The following is a 17,777-nucleotide window of genomic DNA, read 5'->3' as shown; positions in this document are numbered from 1 at the left end:
CCACATCTCTCTTGTATGGGGAGCCCAGAACTGGACACCATACTCCAGATGTGGCCTCAACAGTGCTTAGGGTAGAGGGGAAAGGTCACCTCTGTCAGTCTTCTGGCAACATGCTTCCTAATGCAGACCAGGATACTATTAGCCTTCTTTGCTGTAAGGGCACATTGATGGATCATATTCAGCTTGGCATCTACCAGGGACTCCCAAGTCTGTTCTGCAAAGTTGCTTTCAAGCTGGGCGGCCACCAAAATATTCTGATGATGAAGTGTTCCTCTCCAGGTACAAGGTTTTGCAGTTCCCTTTGTTGAACTTCCTGAGGTTCATTGCTGGCCCATTTATCCAGCCTGTTGAGGTTATTCTGGATGATCATGACCATCTGGAGTACTGCCAGTCATTCCAGTTTGGTGTTACCAGAAAGCCTGGTTGAGAGTGCACCCTGCCCCACCATCCAGATCATTAATGAAGATGTTGAAATATTGGACCCAATATTGACTCCTAGGGTATGCTGCTAGTTACTGGCTTCCAAGCGTGCCACTGATCATCATTCATTGGCCATTTTCCATTTTGGCAAATACAGCTAATATTTGTTTTCTGTAGATGTAGGCACTGGAATGTTCAATAAGTACCATGGGCTTGCCCTATTGCTTTTAAGCAGTAAACAAAATCCCCACAAGATGTAATGAAACATTTTGTGTCTTCAGGGACATATTGTGAGAAACCTACAGGTTGCGTGGAGAAAAGATTCAGAGCAGTCCTGTGGAGAAGGACTTGGGGGTGTTGGTTGATGAGAAAATGAACATGAGCCGACAGTGTGCGCTCGCAGCCCAGAAAGCCAACCGCATCCTGGGCTGTATCAAAAGGAGCGTGACGAGCAGGTCGAAGGAGGTGATCCTGCCCCTCTGCTCTGCTCTCGTGAGACCTCACTTGGAGTATTGTGCACAGTTCTGGTGTCCTCAACATAAAAAGGACATGGAACTGTTGGAACAAGTGCAGAGGAGGGCCACGAGGATGATCAGGAGACTGGAGCACCTCCCTTATGGAGACAGGCTGAGAAAGTTGGGGCTGTTCAGCCTGGAGAAGAGAAGGCTGCGTGGAGACCTCATAGCAGCCTTCCAGTATCTGAAGGGGGCCTACAAGGATGCTGGGGATGGACTCTTCATTAGGGACTGTAGTGATAGGGCAAGGAGTAACGGGTTCAAATTTAAACAGAGGAAGCTTAGATTAGATATAAGGAAGAATTTCTTTACTGTGAGAGTGGTGAGGCACTGGAATGGGTTGCCCAGGGAAGCTGTGAATCCTCCATCTCTGGCAGTGTTCAAAGCGGGGTTGGACAGATCCTTGGGTGACATGGTTTAGTGTGAGGCATCCCTGCCTGTGGCAGAGGAGTTGGAACTTGATGATTCTAAGGTCCTTTCCAGCCCTAACTGTTCTATGATTCTGTGATTCTATAATTTCTACTCTCTTAGTTATCTAAAATAGCTAGCTATTGCCATTCTGTATCTGCTTCACTAAGCCTGTTGCTACCAGGTGCCTCTCTAGAATGATACAGTTTTCTCTTTGATTCTGTGTCTAGAACTGCCAGCACTGTGTGGTTACCTGAAATACAACTAGGACGGCAAAACTGCTGCTAGCACCAGTGGTTAGGCAATGGAGTTACGTGTTCACCCTCAAGAGGGAAGTGATCAGTTAAAAAGACTACTTGGTTCTGTGTCTGTAAGCAGGCCATCCAGAGATGAGGACATCTTGGGGATCAAGACACATTTTAACTTTTGTTTTTCATACAGTGTGATCCAGCATTTTCTTAGATGACAAGAAATTCTAACTGGTCAGTAAGTATCTAGAATGGCAATATCGAAGAAGTTTCTTCATACAACAAAAGTTTCTTCTCACGTAAGCCTCTTGCAGAGGTTCCGCACTGCATTCTGTACTTGGAAGCAATAGCTTAGCTTGCAATGAGAAAAGTTCAGCTCTGAGCTGGTGTAGGCTCTTCAGGAGGTGAACCATTTTGAGTCAGACGTTAAGTGAGCTGATGGAAGAACAGGAAAGATACAGCATTTGACCTGTTATTTTTCAGCAAAACAGCCTTATTCAACATGAAGCATTTTGTCTGTGAAATAAAATAATGAACATTTTGTCAATCAACAGTAATGACTCGGTACCTGAGGAGAGATTGTGAAAGGCTACCAACTGTTGACCAGATGGACAAATACTGTGTAAATGACTACTGAACAATGCAGACATGAAAAGGCCTTCATTTGCTCCCATGTCACCTACATACAAGAATACCAATCTGACAAAAATTACCTTTTTAACTACAAGCTCTTTGATATGAATGATATTTATAAAATACATTTAGTTTTGAGCACAGTGAGATTTTGAGCTGCTTCTCAGTCAGTAAGAGAAAACCTTATTTAGAATAGAAAATCTTCCTTCTGAATTGCATTTTATGTTTCCCTAACTGCTAATATGCTTGCCTGTTTCTGTATGTTTAAGTCATTTTGTTTCCTTCTTGATCTATGTCTCTTAATTCTACAAATTTTCCAAATTGTTTGGCTTGAATTCTCTGTATCACCATTATAATTTCTTCCTGCATGTTGTTTTTGAATTTACAAACTACTGAACACAGGATTAGGGTAGAGACTGGTGAATATAGCATTATTTCTTTGGTGCTGTAGGTGGTATTGTGCTATTGATGTTATTATGCACAGTAAAAAATCTACTGTGCGGTTTTGTTTGTGAGCCTTCAAATATCTATTCACAAATGAGATTGTCCTCAAAGTAAATGGACAGTCATTTTAATTGCCATTTTATAAGTTATTGCATAATTTTAGAACTCATTGATAATGATAAGAGATTTCCTTTTCAGTCTTTAATTGGACATGGGGAAGAATGATGTTATGGCACAGGTTTTTTGTTTGTATGCTATGAGGGGTATAGGCAGTTATCCTACTTAGACTGTGAAAACTAGGGAAGAAACCTTAAACATGTTGTTACATGAAGTCTGAAAATGTTTGCTTTCCACTGGAAAACAGAAAATCTTCATTTCATTAATGTATTTATCAGTTTGATTTTGAAACTATAATGTTTTATTCCTACACAGGTTTTGAGCTTTCACATTGTGAGGACCCTGGTGTGCCACAGTTTGGATATAAAATCAGTGACCAAGGGCATTTTGCAGGAAGCACTATAATTTACGGATGCAATCCAGGGTACACACTCCATGGAAGTAGCCTTCTAAAGTGTATGACTGGGGAAAGAAGGGCATGGGACTATCCTCTGCCTTCATGCATTGGTATTAGATTTTTATTATTACTTAAACTATTGTATAAGAAAGAAAAAAATATTGTAAGGATTGTTAGATCTGCGTGGTATCTGATCTATATGTGTACAGGTCTAGGTCTATTTACACATTTACAATCTCTGCATAGATCTCATCCAAATTTGTGTGAGTGCTGTTGCTTTTTTCAGTTTAAAAAAAAGATAGTAATTATTAAACATTCATGTATAGCGAAATTCCTAATATGTAAAAAACTGGGTATAGTCAGCAAATAGTCAACATAAAAATACAGCTAGATACAAAAAGCAAGGACCATAGGTATTTTATGAGGTATTGTAAAACTTTTTTTTTTTCTAATGATATCTAAATATCATTAAGCTACAAAACTTTTCATATATTTACATATAAATACTATAAATTAAAAGAAAAACTTAAAGACACAAAGAGGGGTTTTTTGTTTTTTTGTTTTGTTTTGTTTTGTTTTTTTTTCACTTGGCTTCTATTATGTTGCTGTGATGAATAACACAATATTATATACTTTATATAGTATAAGTATAGACAAAGGCATGGTTTCATGGTGCACTTGGCAGTCCTGGGATAAAGGTTGGACTTGATGATCTTAAAGGTCTTTTCCAACCTTGTTGATTCTATGATACTATAAAATTGGTATTGAGAAGAATATAGGAGAAGCAAGGGGTGAATTGCAGTTTGTGTATAGATTTATGTTTGTCAGAAAACAATGTGCTTTGGCATATCTTTATCAAGAAATAAAGTCCATTTAGGAAAAATATGCAACAAATAAGGAATGAACACCTCTCTTAGAATGATAATTAAGGAATAGATGCTTTTGTGATAAGTCTTAACTAATTTGTACATAATTTAGGATATATGAAACTAAAGAATTAAGAGGAAAGTATGGTGCAGGAATATGCAAGTAGCAAATAGATGTACAAACAGCGTATGCTGGAAGTTGAAAGGAAAATATCAATAAAATGTGAAGGTGCCAGAAGATTGAAATTAAAGTTTGAACAACAAATTACATCTTCAGTCCCTTTATAAGCATTAAAAAACATAGTATGTATCACTGAAGTAACACTTTATATATATATATATATATATATATATGTGAGTTCTTGCTTAGTTTTAAAACAGACCAAGGTGAATATGTCTTAAGTTATTCCTCTGTTTTTTTTATTGATTATCTAGATTATGTAGTGTGCACTATTCACACTAAGTGTGAGATTCAATCTTCTTGTATTCTACACTAATATGCAAAACCTTATATACTTAAGATCTAGAAGGTCTGCTGAAAGGGGAGGTCAGTAGAATAATTCACACGTGGGAGGTTAATGCTCTTGTCATGTGTCCTGTAAATGACAGAGGCTGTTTGGAAGAAGGTCCCTGAATTTAATTATTCAGCAGTCCCTCTCCAGAACAGATGCATATAGCTAAAAAGTTACAGGTTGCCAACCTTAGAATTGGGTCAACAAACTGAAATCCAGACCTGAATCTGAACCTCTGTTAACAAGTGATGATATGCTGCATCTACTTTAAGGGTTTATATTTTTTTTTGTTTCAATACTGGTAAACCATCCAACTCAAATCACTATATTTAAAAAAAAAATTACACAAATTAAGCACCTGGGTTTTGCAATGCCACCAGACTTCTTGGGAAAACTATGTTATAATTATTCCAAAATGTTCTGTGTAGGTGAATCTATTTAGAATGTGACTCAGTCTGTGGTGTAAACTTCTTGAGTTTTAAATTAATCATACTCAAAATATATTTATTAGTCTGCTATTCACAGGGAGGTTACTTATCCATCCAGTTCAGAATACCATGTATTTGTATGCATTGCTGTTAATTAAGCAAACAAAAGTACACATATTGTCTTAGCTTAGAAATAATGTATTTTCTTGATATCAATTAGGTATTTCTCCATAGGAAAGTAGTAAAACATATTACTTCTATCCAGAGAAGAGGTAAGCAGCTGTAAGGCTGTTGTCTGTATCAACAGCAGTATCCATTCCAACCTGAAGATCTCATAGGTTTGGCTAAACAGATTTTAAAATAATTTAGTAAAAACAAGTGAGGATTTTGTATAGACAAGCTTTAGAAATCAAAAAGGCTTTGAATGCCAGCTGTAAATAATGACTCTGAATTCCACATGCCTTCTAGTTTTTCATGTTAATCAATGGTCATACTTTTTAAGGGATGTAGTATGAACACTATAATGTGTCTTTAAATGTCTGTTGATGTCTTCTTGGGCTGAAAAATATGTAAGAAGAGATTAATGACGTCTTAGTAATGATACAACATGGAGAAATTGGGTGGAAGAAATCTGGGAAGCAGAAGGGCAATTAAGAAATGCACAAGCTCAGTAAGAAAAAGTATGCTGAGATTAGAAATGTTCCCCAAAGAAAACGGCAAAATTACATCACAGTGGTTTTTGTACAGAACTGAGGCCTCTTTTAGATACCTCTTTAATATGTCCAAACAATGGCCTAAGTCTGAATATCGCTTACTCATCTGTGATCAAAATAGTCAGTTTCAAAACTTTAAATTTAGTAATGATTAAATAGCAAGAGGTGGAGATAAATCAGCAGTAAAACTGTTCTAACATTTCTGGTTTATAGTAGTCCTTTCAACATTCAATTTTAGTTATAATCAGCTAGAAACTAAGCTTCTTTGCTGTGAAAGAAAATGAAAAAAATCCCAAACCATAAAAATTGCTTTTGAAACACTGATGCCCTTTATTTCCAAAGTATTTGTTTATGAATCAGGCAGATGTATGCACTGTTTTGCTTACAAGAACTTGGTCTCAGCCCACCATAAGATGTTTTATTAGGGTCAGATCATTCAGGAAAACTCTGAGAATATGTGAAAACAGCAATATTTTTCATGAAACATTTTAGGTTGGCATACTTAAGAGCAACATAAGTCAACAGACATTTTGATTTGCTGCTACTGTCAGGAATTAACTTAAAATTGCTACTGTTCTTGTTTTAATATAATTTCATAGAAAAATGCGACATTGACAAGACAATAGCAAAACTTTTTTAAAGCAGTTGTAGTAATCAGAAATTTTAAACAGGTAGTAAATGTTACAATACAACATACCATCAATGGAATTTGTAGCCAGAAATGCATTTCCTTTAACTTGACATCCTTAGAAGAATCTTTAGCACTAACACTTGGAGGCAAAAATTCTTTACTAGGATTGTCTTCATAGTTAGCAATCTGGAGATGGAGGATAAAAAATGGCTTTGTTCCTTTACTCCTCACTGCAGCCTGAGAGGATGCTAATTTCTGAGAAGTCATCACTTGCACAGCTTATTTAGCAACTAGCAAAACTGGGGAGCTGGAACCTTGATGGAGAGGCAGAAATAAGCTACTGGGGAGAGAGAAAGGGAACCTTTAAAATTCATAACAAAAGCAAACAGGTTACATTCTGTGACAGAAATTATAAGCTTGTTATCAGTGGTTCTGGATGAAGTGCAATTAATTTTACGTTTCATCCAGCTTGCGGGTAATTTTTTTCCTTCCAGTGTACTCTATTTACATCCTTACTCTGCTGGAAGAATAATAAACTGTGATATTGCAGCCTTCCATCTGAAGGGGGGCTATAGGGATGCTGGAGATGGACTATTCATTAGGGACTGTAGTGATATGACAAGGGGTAACGGGTTAAAACTTGAACAGGGGAAGTTTAGATTGGATATAAGGAAGAAATTCTTTACTGTTAGGGTAGTGAGGCACTGGAATGGGTTGCCCAGGGAGGTTGTGAATGCTCCATCCTTGGCGGTGTTCAAGGCCAGGTTGGATGAGGCCTTGGGTGACATGGTTTAATGTGAGGTGTCCCTGCCCATGGCAGGGGGGTTGGAACTAGATGATCTTAAGGTCCTTTCCAACCCTAACTATTCTATGATTCTATGATTCTACAGTTCTATATCTTCTGAATTGAATAATTTGGATTTTTTTTTTTTTAAGAGTAGAAATTAACAGATTGGCAAAGAGCTTAAAAAAGGTATGAAGGGCCACTTGTCTCTGCAGATTTGCGTTTAGTATGTCAGAAAATCTGTCAAGTGTGGCATTTTAGTTATATTTTATCACAGAACTTACAGATCATAAGGTAATAAATGTCTAAAAAAAATATTTAGGTGATGTTAAATCAAAACTAAACTGATTTTAACTATACTGAGAGTTCTAATCAAAGAGTTATTTTGGCTTTTCACTTCACAAGAGGGAAATCAGTACAGTGACTTTAAAAGGAAGGAAAGCATAACAAGAAGGCTTCAAATGTTCCAGGGATCTACATTAAAAAAAAAAAAAAAAAAAAAAAGATAAAACAATAGGTTTTCTCAAAGATTAGGTATTAAGATCATGAAATGCTCAGTTTTGCCTAGTGACTGGCTGAGGCCAGCTAGGAAGGAGCTACTTACCATCTGTGATCCTCTAAGAATTATAGAGTTTCACTATGTTATATACAATGTTATAGCTATTATATACTGTATTATAGCTTCACCTCCACTTGTGAGGATGAGTAAGAAATTTTACAACCTTTTTTCCTAGACTGAAAGGATGATTTTCTCTCTGAATAGCCTGTTTTAAGTATGCTTTCCTTTTTTATTAAAAAAAAAAAAAAAAAACAACAAAAACCACAATGTATTTTTACTTTGTACTTAGTGATTTATTTAGTTTTCTTAATTTTATTCTACTATTTTAGGGAAACATGGTGTTCTTGTGGGGTTTTTTGATTGATTTGGTTGGGGTTTTTTTTTTGATTGGTTTGGGTTTTTCTTAAGTAACAGTCCGTGTTCCTTTCAGTATATGATGATATGTTTTCTAGTAATTATGTTGCGTTCAAAATTATTGGAAAAACATAGGTGACAAAGGAAAATATAAAAAATATTCCAATAAAACCACATTTGCAGGATCCTTTCCCTAACCACTTCAAGTCCTTATATGTTGTCTTGCAATCTTAGGGCATGCAGTCAGTTTAGTTGTGTAAGTTCTTCAAGTAAGAGAGTAGATGTACAAATTGTTTGCTCAGATGATTGGCTGGAAGACTATCTGTAACGAATCAAAAGTAACACATTATGTAATATTGTTTTTTTATTAGCTGAATGTGGAGGCCGTTTTAAAGGAGAATCATCAGGAAGAATCTTATCGCCTGGCTATCCGTTTCCCTATGACAACAACCTGCGTTGCATGTGGGTGATTGAAGTAGACCCAGGAAATATTGTCAGGTACCGAAACAAATCGTGCAATTATAACAAATCTTTTTGATTATATAATAACCAAATCTTACCTGTATAGTGGAGAAAAAAGGGGGTTGGGATTTAAAATTTAAGATGCAGCTAACATCCAGTATTTTGGCATTCTTAGTTTGAGTATGTAGGTTTGTGTTGAAACTGTGTTTTTCAATAAACATTGCCTGATGAAGCTCAAGATTTAAGATTGGATATAATTTTTTTAAATGATGATGAATTTTAAACCAATGCAAACATATATACCAACTGGAACTGTTAACTGGAAATCTGATCTAAAAACTATCTAATACAAATGCCATTTTAATGCCAAAATTATAAGATTGAGTATGTAGAAAGTGCTGGAGCCAGCAGAACCATTTAGTGGAAGAGTATATATTTTTTAAACCCTCCAATTCAATAGCGCTTCTTAGTTAGACACTTAATTCACACTGTCTCGCTAATTACATGAATTTACAGTTGGTTTTTTTTTTTTTACAAGTGATATATAATATTGTCTTAAGAAAACTATTTTCTGAAAAGTTTGTGTGGATACTTACAGATTATTTGGCTAAATTAACATACCATTTTATGGTAAAAAAATTAAAATATTTTTAGTCTCTGTTTTTTTTTTTCCATTCGAATACTTTTATGTATCGGGCTTTTATGCATCCAAAAGTAAAGGTGTGAAACTTTTTGGAAAATCACCCTTGGAATTCAAACTTTATTTGCTTTATTGGTTTATTTTTGTTGCTACTGGCATGTTGTTGAGTAATATGAAAACTGACTATAAAATTATTGTATCCTTTCAGCCTTCAATTTCTTGCTTTTGATACTGAGGCTTCCCATGACATTCTACGAGTTTGGGATGGTCCACCTGAGAACGAGATGTTACTCAAAGAAATTAGTGGATCCCTTGTTCCTGAAGGCATTCACAGTACACTCAACATCGTAACTATCCAGTTTGACACAGATTTTTATATCAGCAAATCTGGATTTGCCATACAGTTTTCAAGTAAGTTTATAATTTTTTTTTTTCTTTCTTTTAATAAATTACCGCACTGATGAATAGTGCTGGGAACAACTGAGATCAGTGACATTTCTGACCCCATTAGGGAAACAATTTGCCCAGATTCAGATTTGTTGTATCTTAAAAAGACCCCCCATGTCCTTAGCTTGTTTGGCTTTGTTTCAAGTGCAGCTGGGACAGTGCCAGAATGCTGGTAATTATGACTAGTGTTTTTCCCAAGTCATAGAACAATTTGGGTTGGAAGGGACCTTCAAAGGTCATGTAGCCCAGCCGCCCTGTAGTGAACAGTGACATCTTCAACTAGATCGAGTTGCTCAAAACCACATTCAGCCTGGTGATGGAGGTATGTTAAAGGTTCCATCCTTTTCTAATCAGTAAGAGTTTCTGGTTTTGGAGACATATGTGCGGAGTTTTAATTCCTGCTGCACTTGCATAGGATGAAATGGGAAACAGCATTACAGGAACAGCAGTGTCCGTCTCCCTTTTGCCATTTAGTTCTATTTTGTCTTATTACAGGCAGCATGATGACATATCTAAATGCTTACTTAACTGTTATTAAATGCCTTTAGTCAGTTTTAGTGCTGAAAAAGAAGAAATCATTGAGTGAAGCCCATTTTGCTTCTTTTTTTTTTTTTTTTTTTTTTCCTGGCCAGTTAATTTTATATATATATGCATTTTTTAAGATGAGCAAGGTCTATCCTAGTATCATCAATTTGTTCTGCAGTAGCTGAACAAAATAAACTTAGGTTTCTAACTTGTGTCTACAGAGAGATTCTTAATAAAATCTACCTTGTGCTTCCTGTGCTTGGCAGTTGTATTAGCCTTTGTTTTACCCTACTCTCATTCTTTCTATGTGTATGACAGATACACGCATGTGCAGACAGTAATTTGAAGGAAAAATTATACGAATGAGAGGACAAAGTAAATGATCCTTCATTAGTAGTGAATCTGCTCCATCTGATGGTTTTTGAAGCCATGAGCAGAGTTCTTAATTCGTTGGCTCCAAGATATTTTTTGCCATTTTACCACCTTTCCGCCTTCCACAGCTTGTTTGGAAGAGTCTCACATACCTTTTTTCCAGCCTTCCATGCTCCTTTATTTAATGTTGAGGCTGAAAAGGGAATGGGAAGAACATTATGCACTGAAACTTCCTCAGGCAGTCATTTAGGGTGAATGGAAAGAGACTGGTGCAGACTAAGAATGGAGTTGCAAGGAAAAATGGATGATACATGGGAGTAAAGCCATAAAACAGATACTGATGTACTTAAAGAGCTTTGCCTGAAAAGAGGTTTTAGAGTTTCCTCTGAATGGAGAGGTATTTTATTTGATTTCTATGCTCAGTCTGCTGAGATCTAATCATGAAAGTTTAAAGTATCCATGAAGAGTTACTGTATCAGCATTTCTCTTATTCCAGGTTCACAAAAATCACAGTCCAGTACTTGGTGTTGCACAGTTGGGGTATACCATATTAGAATAGCAGAGATCTTTTCTTTTTTTTTTTTTTTTCCTGAATACACAACCTGAATGTCACTGCTGCTTTATGGTTTAATAGATTTCATGCTATTTTACTAACTGAGAAAGAAATATATTTGAAGACATGGAGGAAAGGGAAAGATAACTCTATGCAATGCTTTTTCAAGCTTTTATATACTTTTTTTGAGTATATAATGTAGTCTGAGCAAAACAGATGGTGTCTGTGTACTTTAGTACACTGTAATTAATGAACAGAAAGCTTGCACAGGGAAGGTGTCTGCTTTTACATTCCTCTCACGATTTCACAAAATTAGGTATGAGTGTTTAACTGGACTATTTGTCCTTTTACCTCAAGAGGAATGTTATTCAATGACAAGATATTTCATGTTCAAACCTTTTTAAGACCTTGAATACTTTTTTTATTATTTTCCTAATTTTACAAAAAAAATCTTTCTGTAAAAAGTGAATTAACCATCTTATTCATTCTTTACACTTTTTGATCTCATTTCGTCAACTGTTCATACACAATTCTGCATCTGTCATTTAGTTAACGAGTGGGAGCAATCCCCATTGATAATGTAGTATCATTTCATAGAATCATAGAATCATAGAATAGTTAGGGTTGGGAAGGACCTTGAGATCATCTAGTTCCAACACCCCTGCCATGGGCAGGGACACCCCACACTAAACCATGTCACCCAAGGCCTCATCCAACCTGGCCTTGAACACCACCAAGGATGGAGCATTCACAACTTCCCTGGGCAACCCATTCCAGTGCCTCACTACCCTAACAGTAAAGAATTTCTTCCTTATATCCAATCTAAACTTCCCCTGTTTAAGTTTGAACCCGTTACCCCTTGTCCTGTCACTACAATCCCTGATGAATAGTCTCTCCCCAGCATTCTTGCAGGCCCCCTTCAGATACTGGAAGGCTGCCATGAGGTCTCCACGCAACCTTCTCTTCTCCAGGCTGAACAGCCCCAACTTTCTCAGCCTATCTTTATACGGGAGGTGCTCCAGTCTCCTGATCATCCTCGTGGCCCTCCTCTGGACTTGTTCCAATGGTTCCATGTCCTTTTTATGTTGAGGACACCAGAACTGCACACAATACTCCAAGTTGAGTTTGACTACTTTACAAATCATCTGATATGTACAGAAAATTGATTTGTATCTGGTACATAAATTCCAGGTGAGATAACAACCTTCACCAACTTAAAGGTGGGGGGAGGGGGAACCTTAGAGAAGCTGACATGGTTTTTTGTTATCTGAAATAGTAGAAGTATTTCCTTATTTTTAACTGTCATAATCTCTTCAGCAGGTAATTAATATGAAGGAAACTATTCTATGCTAAATTTCTAAGCAATATGGCAGACATTTTTATGGTTGACTGTCGTGGTTTAAGCCCAGGCTGTAAATCAGAACCACGAAGTCCACTTCCCCCCAGCCTTTCTTCCCTCCGCTTCTGGAGGGATGGGGAGGAGAATCGAAAGAATGCAACTCCCACAGGTTGAGATAAGAACAGTTTAATAACTAAGGTATAACACAAATCACTACTGCTACCACCAATAATAATAATGATAAAGGAAATAACAAGGAAGAGAATACAACCACTCACCAACCGGTACCTCACCCCCACCCTGCCATGATCCAGCCCTTCCGGGAACTCTCCATTCTACATCCTGGGCATGACGTGCTGTGGTATGGAATACCTCTGGCTAGTTTGGGTCAGGTGTCCTGTCCCTGCTTCCTCCTGGCTTCTCCTCCTCCCTGGCAGAGCATGAGACTCTCAAAGTCCTTGGTCAGTCTAAACATCTGTGTTATCAGCTCTGTTCCGAGGCTGAAAGTCAAAAACACAGTGCTGCAACAGCTACTAAGAAGGAGAAAAACTGACTGCTACTGCTGAACCCAGGACATTGACAAAGATTAATTTTTAAAGTTAGTACAATTGTGCATTACTCGGAAAAGGATAAGATAACATGATGGATTTGGCATAGATTTGGATGTATTTTGGAACATGTCTAAATGGAATGAACAGATTGAATAATACATCTAGAGAACAGGTGCCAGAGGTCTTCCCTTAAATTAGGAGACGAATGAAAGGTTGACATCAGGCCACAAGTAGCATGCAAACAGGAAGCCTCTCTTACAGCATATTTACTCTGAACTGTCAGACAACATGAAAAGCCCAGTACACACTGAAAAAACACCAATGAAATCAGCAGTAGCTTCATTTGGTCAGTGAATTCTGCACAAAATAGAAATATAGAACTTCAAGAAAAGTGAAGGAGAAAGAGAACGAAAACAGTGTGTATTTACCAGAGACATGACCACCTCAGGATCAGACAGAAGTATGAAGTATAATGAAACATTTTCTTCAGCTGCCGTTGCTTTATGTCACCAAGTAGCAGTTGAGAAAGGAAGTCAGAGAAAGTGAAATGAAAGAAGTTGAATGAGAATACTGAAGTAAAAAAATTGGGTGATAGTAATCTTGTGTGCCTAAAATAATCTTTTTAGTTCCTTTAATATGCATGAAGTATGCAGTATCATATTCTAATGAAGTTCTTGAGATTATTTCCATAGCTTTCAAGGGCCTTTGAATCTGGCATTGCAGGGAAGTTTCCTCTCTGCTAGCTTTTAACAGTTCAGGTGCCACATATCATTTTTTCAGACAAGATCTGTATTCATCTTTCATAGACCATTATTTCACCATTAATAGCTGCACTACTGAGTCACTCAGCATTACAGACTGCATTCTGCTCAGGCGTAAGGTGCAGTCACATTTCTGGCTCATTAAACAGCACACAGTATAGAGTGTTTTTTGAGCAGTATAAGGCAGCCTGTGCAGAACTAACCTGTAAGTATGTTTTGAGTATTTGTGCAGGGTGGGAGGTGGGGTGGGTTTGTAAGTAGATGCTTTAGCAGTATTTTATATTATATAAGAGCAATTTTTTATATAACAGGATATGCCTTAAAATGCTTGGATTTAATTTACTGTCAAACTACAGCTTTCCCTCCTTATTTTCAGACTGGGTGCATAGTCCTTTGGAGTTAATTGTCTCTGTAGACTACAGAAAAAGCCTAGAAAAACTGTGTCAGATACCAACCTGGATGACTTAAGTTTAACAATATTAATTTCCATTCTAGAAATATAATGCATGATATTGCTTACTTTGATAACATTTAGTGATTAAATGCTTACAAATCAGCTTTCTATATTTAGGTTTAGTGCTGATTTATAGCCATGCATTCTTTTAAATATCCTGTATTTGATTTGGGTTTTTTTGCGGTTATTTGCTCTCATTGTTGGGTTTTTTTTGTTTTTTTTTTTGGCAGGGTGGGAGGGTGGGGGGATTGTTTGTTCAAAGAAATGCATATTTACCACAGTGTCATTTAGGAAGATTTTTTGACACTGAACAGCCTCGTGTTTTTTTTAGTACTGTGTGTCTGTTTGTATTTTATTGGTGGTGGTGTTTGGTTTTGTTTGTTTGTTTGTTTTTGGTTGATTTTCTTTTTGTTGCTGTTTGCTCAGTACATTTTTGTTTGTTCCTTTTCTCTGTTTTTTTTTTTTTTTTTTTTTCCAGTAACAAAGATAATGTATTTGGGGGATTTAACTGTTTTGTTTGTTTTTTTTTTTTCCCCAGAGTGCTGTTTACTATCACAGCTGGTGTAGGGATCACTTCGTAACATAACTTTTTCAGTTTTCTGAAATCAGTAAGATAGAATTTGTTCTTCCTTGTATCTATTCCATGACAGAACCAGTTTTTCATCTAAAATGTTTTCATACACTGGCTTCCTGATAATTTTTTTTTTTTAAATTTGAGAGGAGTCCTTTGGATTTAGAGATTTCAGGATGACTATGAGAAATAATTGTGAATATTCACACTTCTAAATTTAGCCCAGTGTATTAGTTTTGACTTTGCTGGGGGGGATGATGGGGTGTTTTCCTGGGTTTTTTTGTTTGCTTGTGTCTGGATTTTTTTCAAGGATTTTCTATTGTATTATTTTATTTATTTTTTTATCTTCAAGAGGCTTAACAGAAAGAAGATGGGCTTTGTTTTGTTTTCCTTCTATCAGCTACTGCCTTTTTTCTGAGCAGCAGATATTAGTAAAAGGAATAGTAACTTATGGGTCTTTCAGTGGCAAAAAATGCCATTCCTGTAACAGGTTTGTAAATGATGTTAACTGCTTAGTAGCTGTTACTTTTTAGTTAAGTAGTATATAGGGTATGTGTATTTTATGCAGGCAAATACACTTGTGACTTACATCAAAACAAAGCCTACACACCTGCCCTAAATTTACAGATTTAGAGTTTAAAACAGGCTTTGTCAGATTAGTGATGTTGCATTTTAGTGAGCTCAAGCTGATCTGGTTCCAAATTGGGAATTAATGTTTTAATTTTTCTTTTAACTTCATATGAATGACATCTTACTTGAATCTGAAAAACCACCTCTTTTTTTTTTTTTTTTTTTTTTTTTTTGTTAATGCCATACAAAATTGAACAGTGTACTTCAGGTTTTTCTGATAAAATTTGTAATTCTGGTGGGTCATTTTACTTGCAAACAAAATCCATTACAGATCTTTATGCAGATCTTTTATACATACCATAAAAAAAAGAAAGGTGTTTTGGAGGTTTTCTTGCTAGCTTGCAATGGAAGGAAGATAATGCAAAACTGTTTCCAAAGAGAAGTAATATATTGGGAAAATGACCAAAATATAAATGTGAAATTCCTTGAAGGCAGTCAAACTAGATTTACACTCGATCAGTGATAATTTTTCATGTTCTCTAACAAATCTTGCTACCTTTTGAAAAGCTTTTTCATTGGTGGATCCTAGTTCCTCTTCTCTTAATCCATAATTCTTTCAATTCTTTATATGGATTTTTACTTCCCATATGCATTTTCTTTCTTTAGTTTTGATTCTTTAGTTTTGAGAAGACTGCTTAATATAGAGGTTATTTCAAGTTTGTCTGCTGTGTGTTCTCGCTATTACCCCATTCCTGGTTAAGGCTGGGTGTTTGTAATGTAGCTAAATTAAAAAGAGGTTTAGGCTACTATTTCATTGCCATAGAAATATTTATCTTTTTCTTAAAAGCACGCCAGTAAACCGCCTGATCTTATAAAGAACAAACCCAGCAGACATTTGACTGAAGGAATGTTCATCTTTCAGTCTTTTATATATGACTGTAGAAAATGTTATTTGTGGACTTGTAACTTCAGTTACTGGCTGGACTTGTTCAGACATGCATATGAGAAATATTTCACTTACATGGAGGAATTTTAAACCTTTGCCAAAGAAAATGAAAAGACAAATCAAATCTTTATTATTTTTTATATTCCCATTGTTGTTTTGAGAAGTTGCAATCTCTACAAAGAGTAAAGGAAACAGAAGTTCTCTGATAGTTTTCTAAATTTTGCAAGTGTATGATGCTTTCTTAAATAAAAAAAAAATACAGCAATCTTACAGATCAGCGTAATGACATTCAGCGTATGGACAGAATGCTACCAAATAATGAGGCCAATTCTATATCACTGTGAAAATGTCCAATTATATTAAAAAAAAAATAAATAAAAAAGTAGCAAAAAGTCAACAAAAGATGAATATTTCAGGCAGATTTAACACCTTCATGTTTTACTGGGTGTCAGGAGCTCCAAATTCGGCCCTACCTGTAAGAACTCCCAAAATATTAATAGGGTTCTGAAACTGTAAGGCTATAATGCATGCATACATACAATCTGCGATGCTAAAAGCAAAAGAAAAATTTAACTTTTAAGATAGGAGCAATCTCGCTTTCTCTTCAGAGGATTTCAGTTCATCCAAAGTGCAAAATCAAGCAGTGCTGTTCTTTGTTGAGCTGGATCTTCAGAAGTTGCAACAGAACAGGTTGCACACTATTCTGTAAAGAATAAAATTAAACAGATACATATTGTCATTTCATACTATGAGTATCCATTTTCTGCTGAGTTCCAGCAATTATGTGAAACCATATGTCAATCAATTTATTTGGGCCTGGGTATTATACTTGGTGCCAAAGCTATGAGCAAATGCTTAAGGAATAATAGATGTTCAGAACTGAAAAGTTCATAGTTATGGAAAAAAGAGATCTACTTATGAACTATGAAAGAATACTCATAAAGTTGTCCAGTAAGACATGTTAAGAGCAGTGTAGTACTTCAGATGGTTGTAACAAAATGCATTTTAACAACTAATGCAACTTGGCAACAACAAAAACAATAAGAAAAAAAAAATTAGGTTATCTTTAATTATTAAAGCTGTTATCTCCCCAAGAACTAGAATGTATCAGAAAGATTTTACTGTCAGGTAAAGGCCCTCAGGAAAGAACTTGATTTCCACTATTCCCTGACAAAAAAAAGATATGAGACAATACTAGGTTACAATGCAAACAACACTTTTGAAAGAAGTTCATTTAACAATTGCTACTAAATACTTTAGGTTGATAATCAGTAGAATGCATACAATAATCTGGATACAAATTCTGAATACAATAGCAATGCAATAATATTGAAGTATGCAGCTGGCCAAGTAGTCTGTGTTTTTCAGTTGGTGTTACCAGGTAAGGATTATAAAACTTACTGTTACTGGTCATACAAACCACTGCTTTTGTGAAGACAGAAGTATGAATCTCCAGATTTCATAAAGAAGCATGCAATACAAAATGAAACGAACATGATGAATAACATAGGGCTTGGCATCTAAGATTCTGTCATGTCTTTCAGAGCTACTTCTATG

At 36.0% G+C, this 17,777-nt stretch overlaps 1 protein-coding gene across 3 annotated transcripts in view; it reads left to right on the top strand.

The window, feature by feature from the left end:
- The window catches only part of CSMD3 (CUB and Sushi multiple domains 3), a gene marked incomplete at both ends in the record, with an annotated part of 652,566 nt that overhangs the window by 428,626 nt on the left and 206,163 nt on the right, over positions 1–17,777 (top strand). For all 3 annotated transcript variants that reach the window (XM_080610435.1, XM_080610434.1, XM_080610433.1), the window contains 3 exons: positions 3,101–3,292; positions 8,401–8,527; positions 9,340–9,542. In XM_080610435.1, the coding sequence (XP_080466561.1) occupies positions 3,101–3,292; positions 8,401–8,527; positions 9,340–9,542 (522 nt within the window). The remainder of the gene's footprint in view (positions 1–3,100; positions 3,293–8,400; positions 8,528–9,339; positions 9,543–17,777) is intronic.

Source organism: Psittacula echo (assembly GCF_963264785.1).
Source record: "Psittacula echo genome assembly, chromosome: 2".
Taxonomy (NCBI): domain Eukaryota; kingdom Metazoa; phylum Chordata; class Aves; order Psittaciformes; family Psittacidae; genus Psittacula; species Psittacula echo.
The sequence above is the reverse complement of the archived record's forward strand: the minus strand, read 5'-3'. Positions and strand labels throughout refer to the sequence as shown.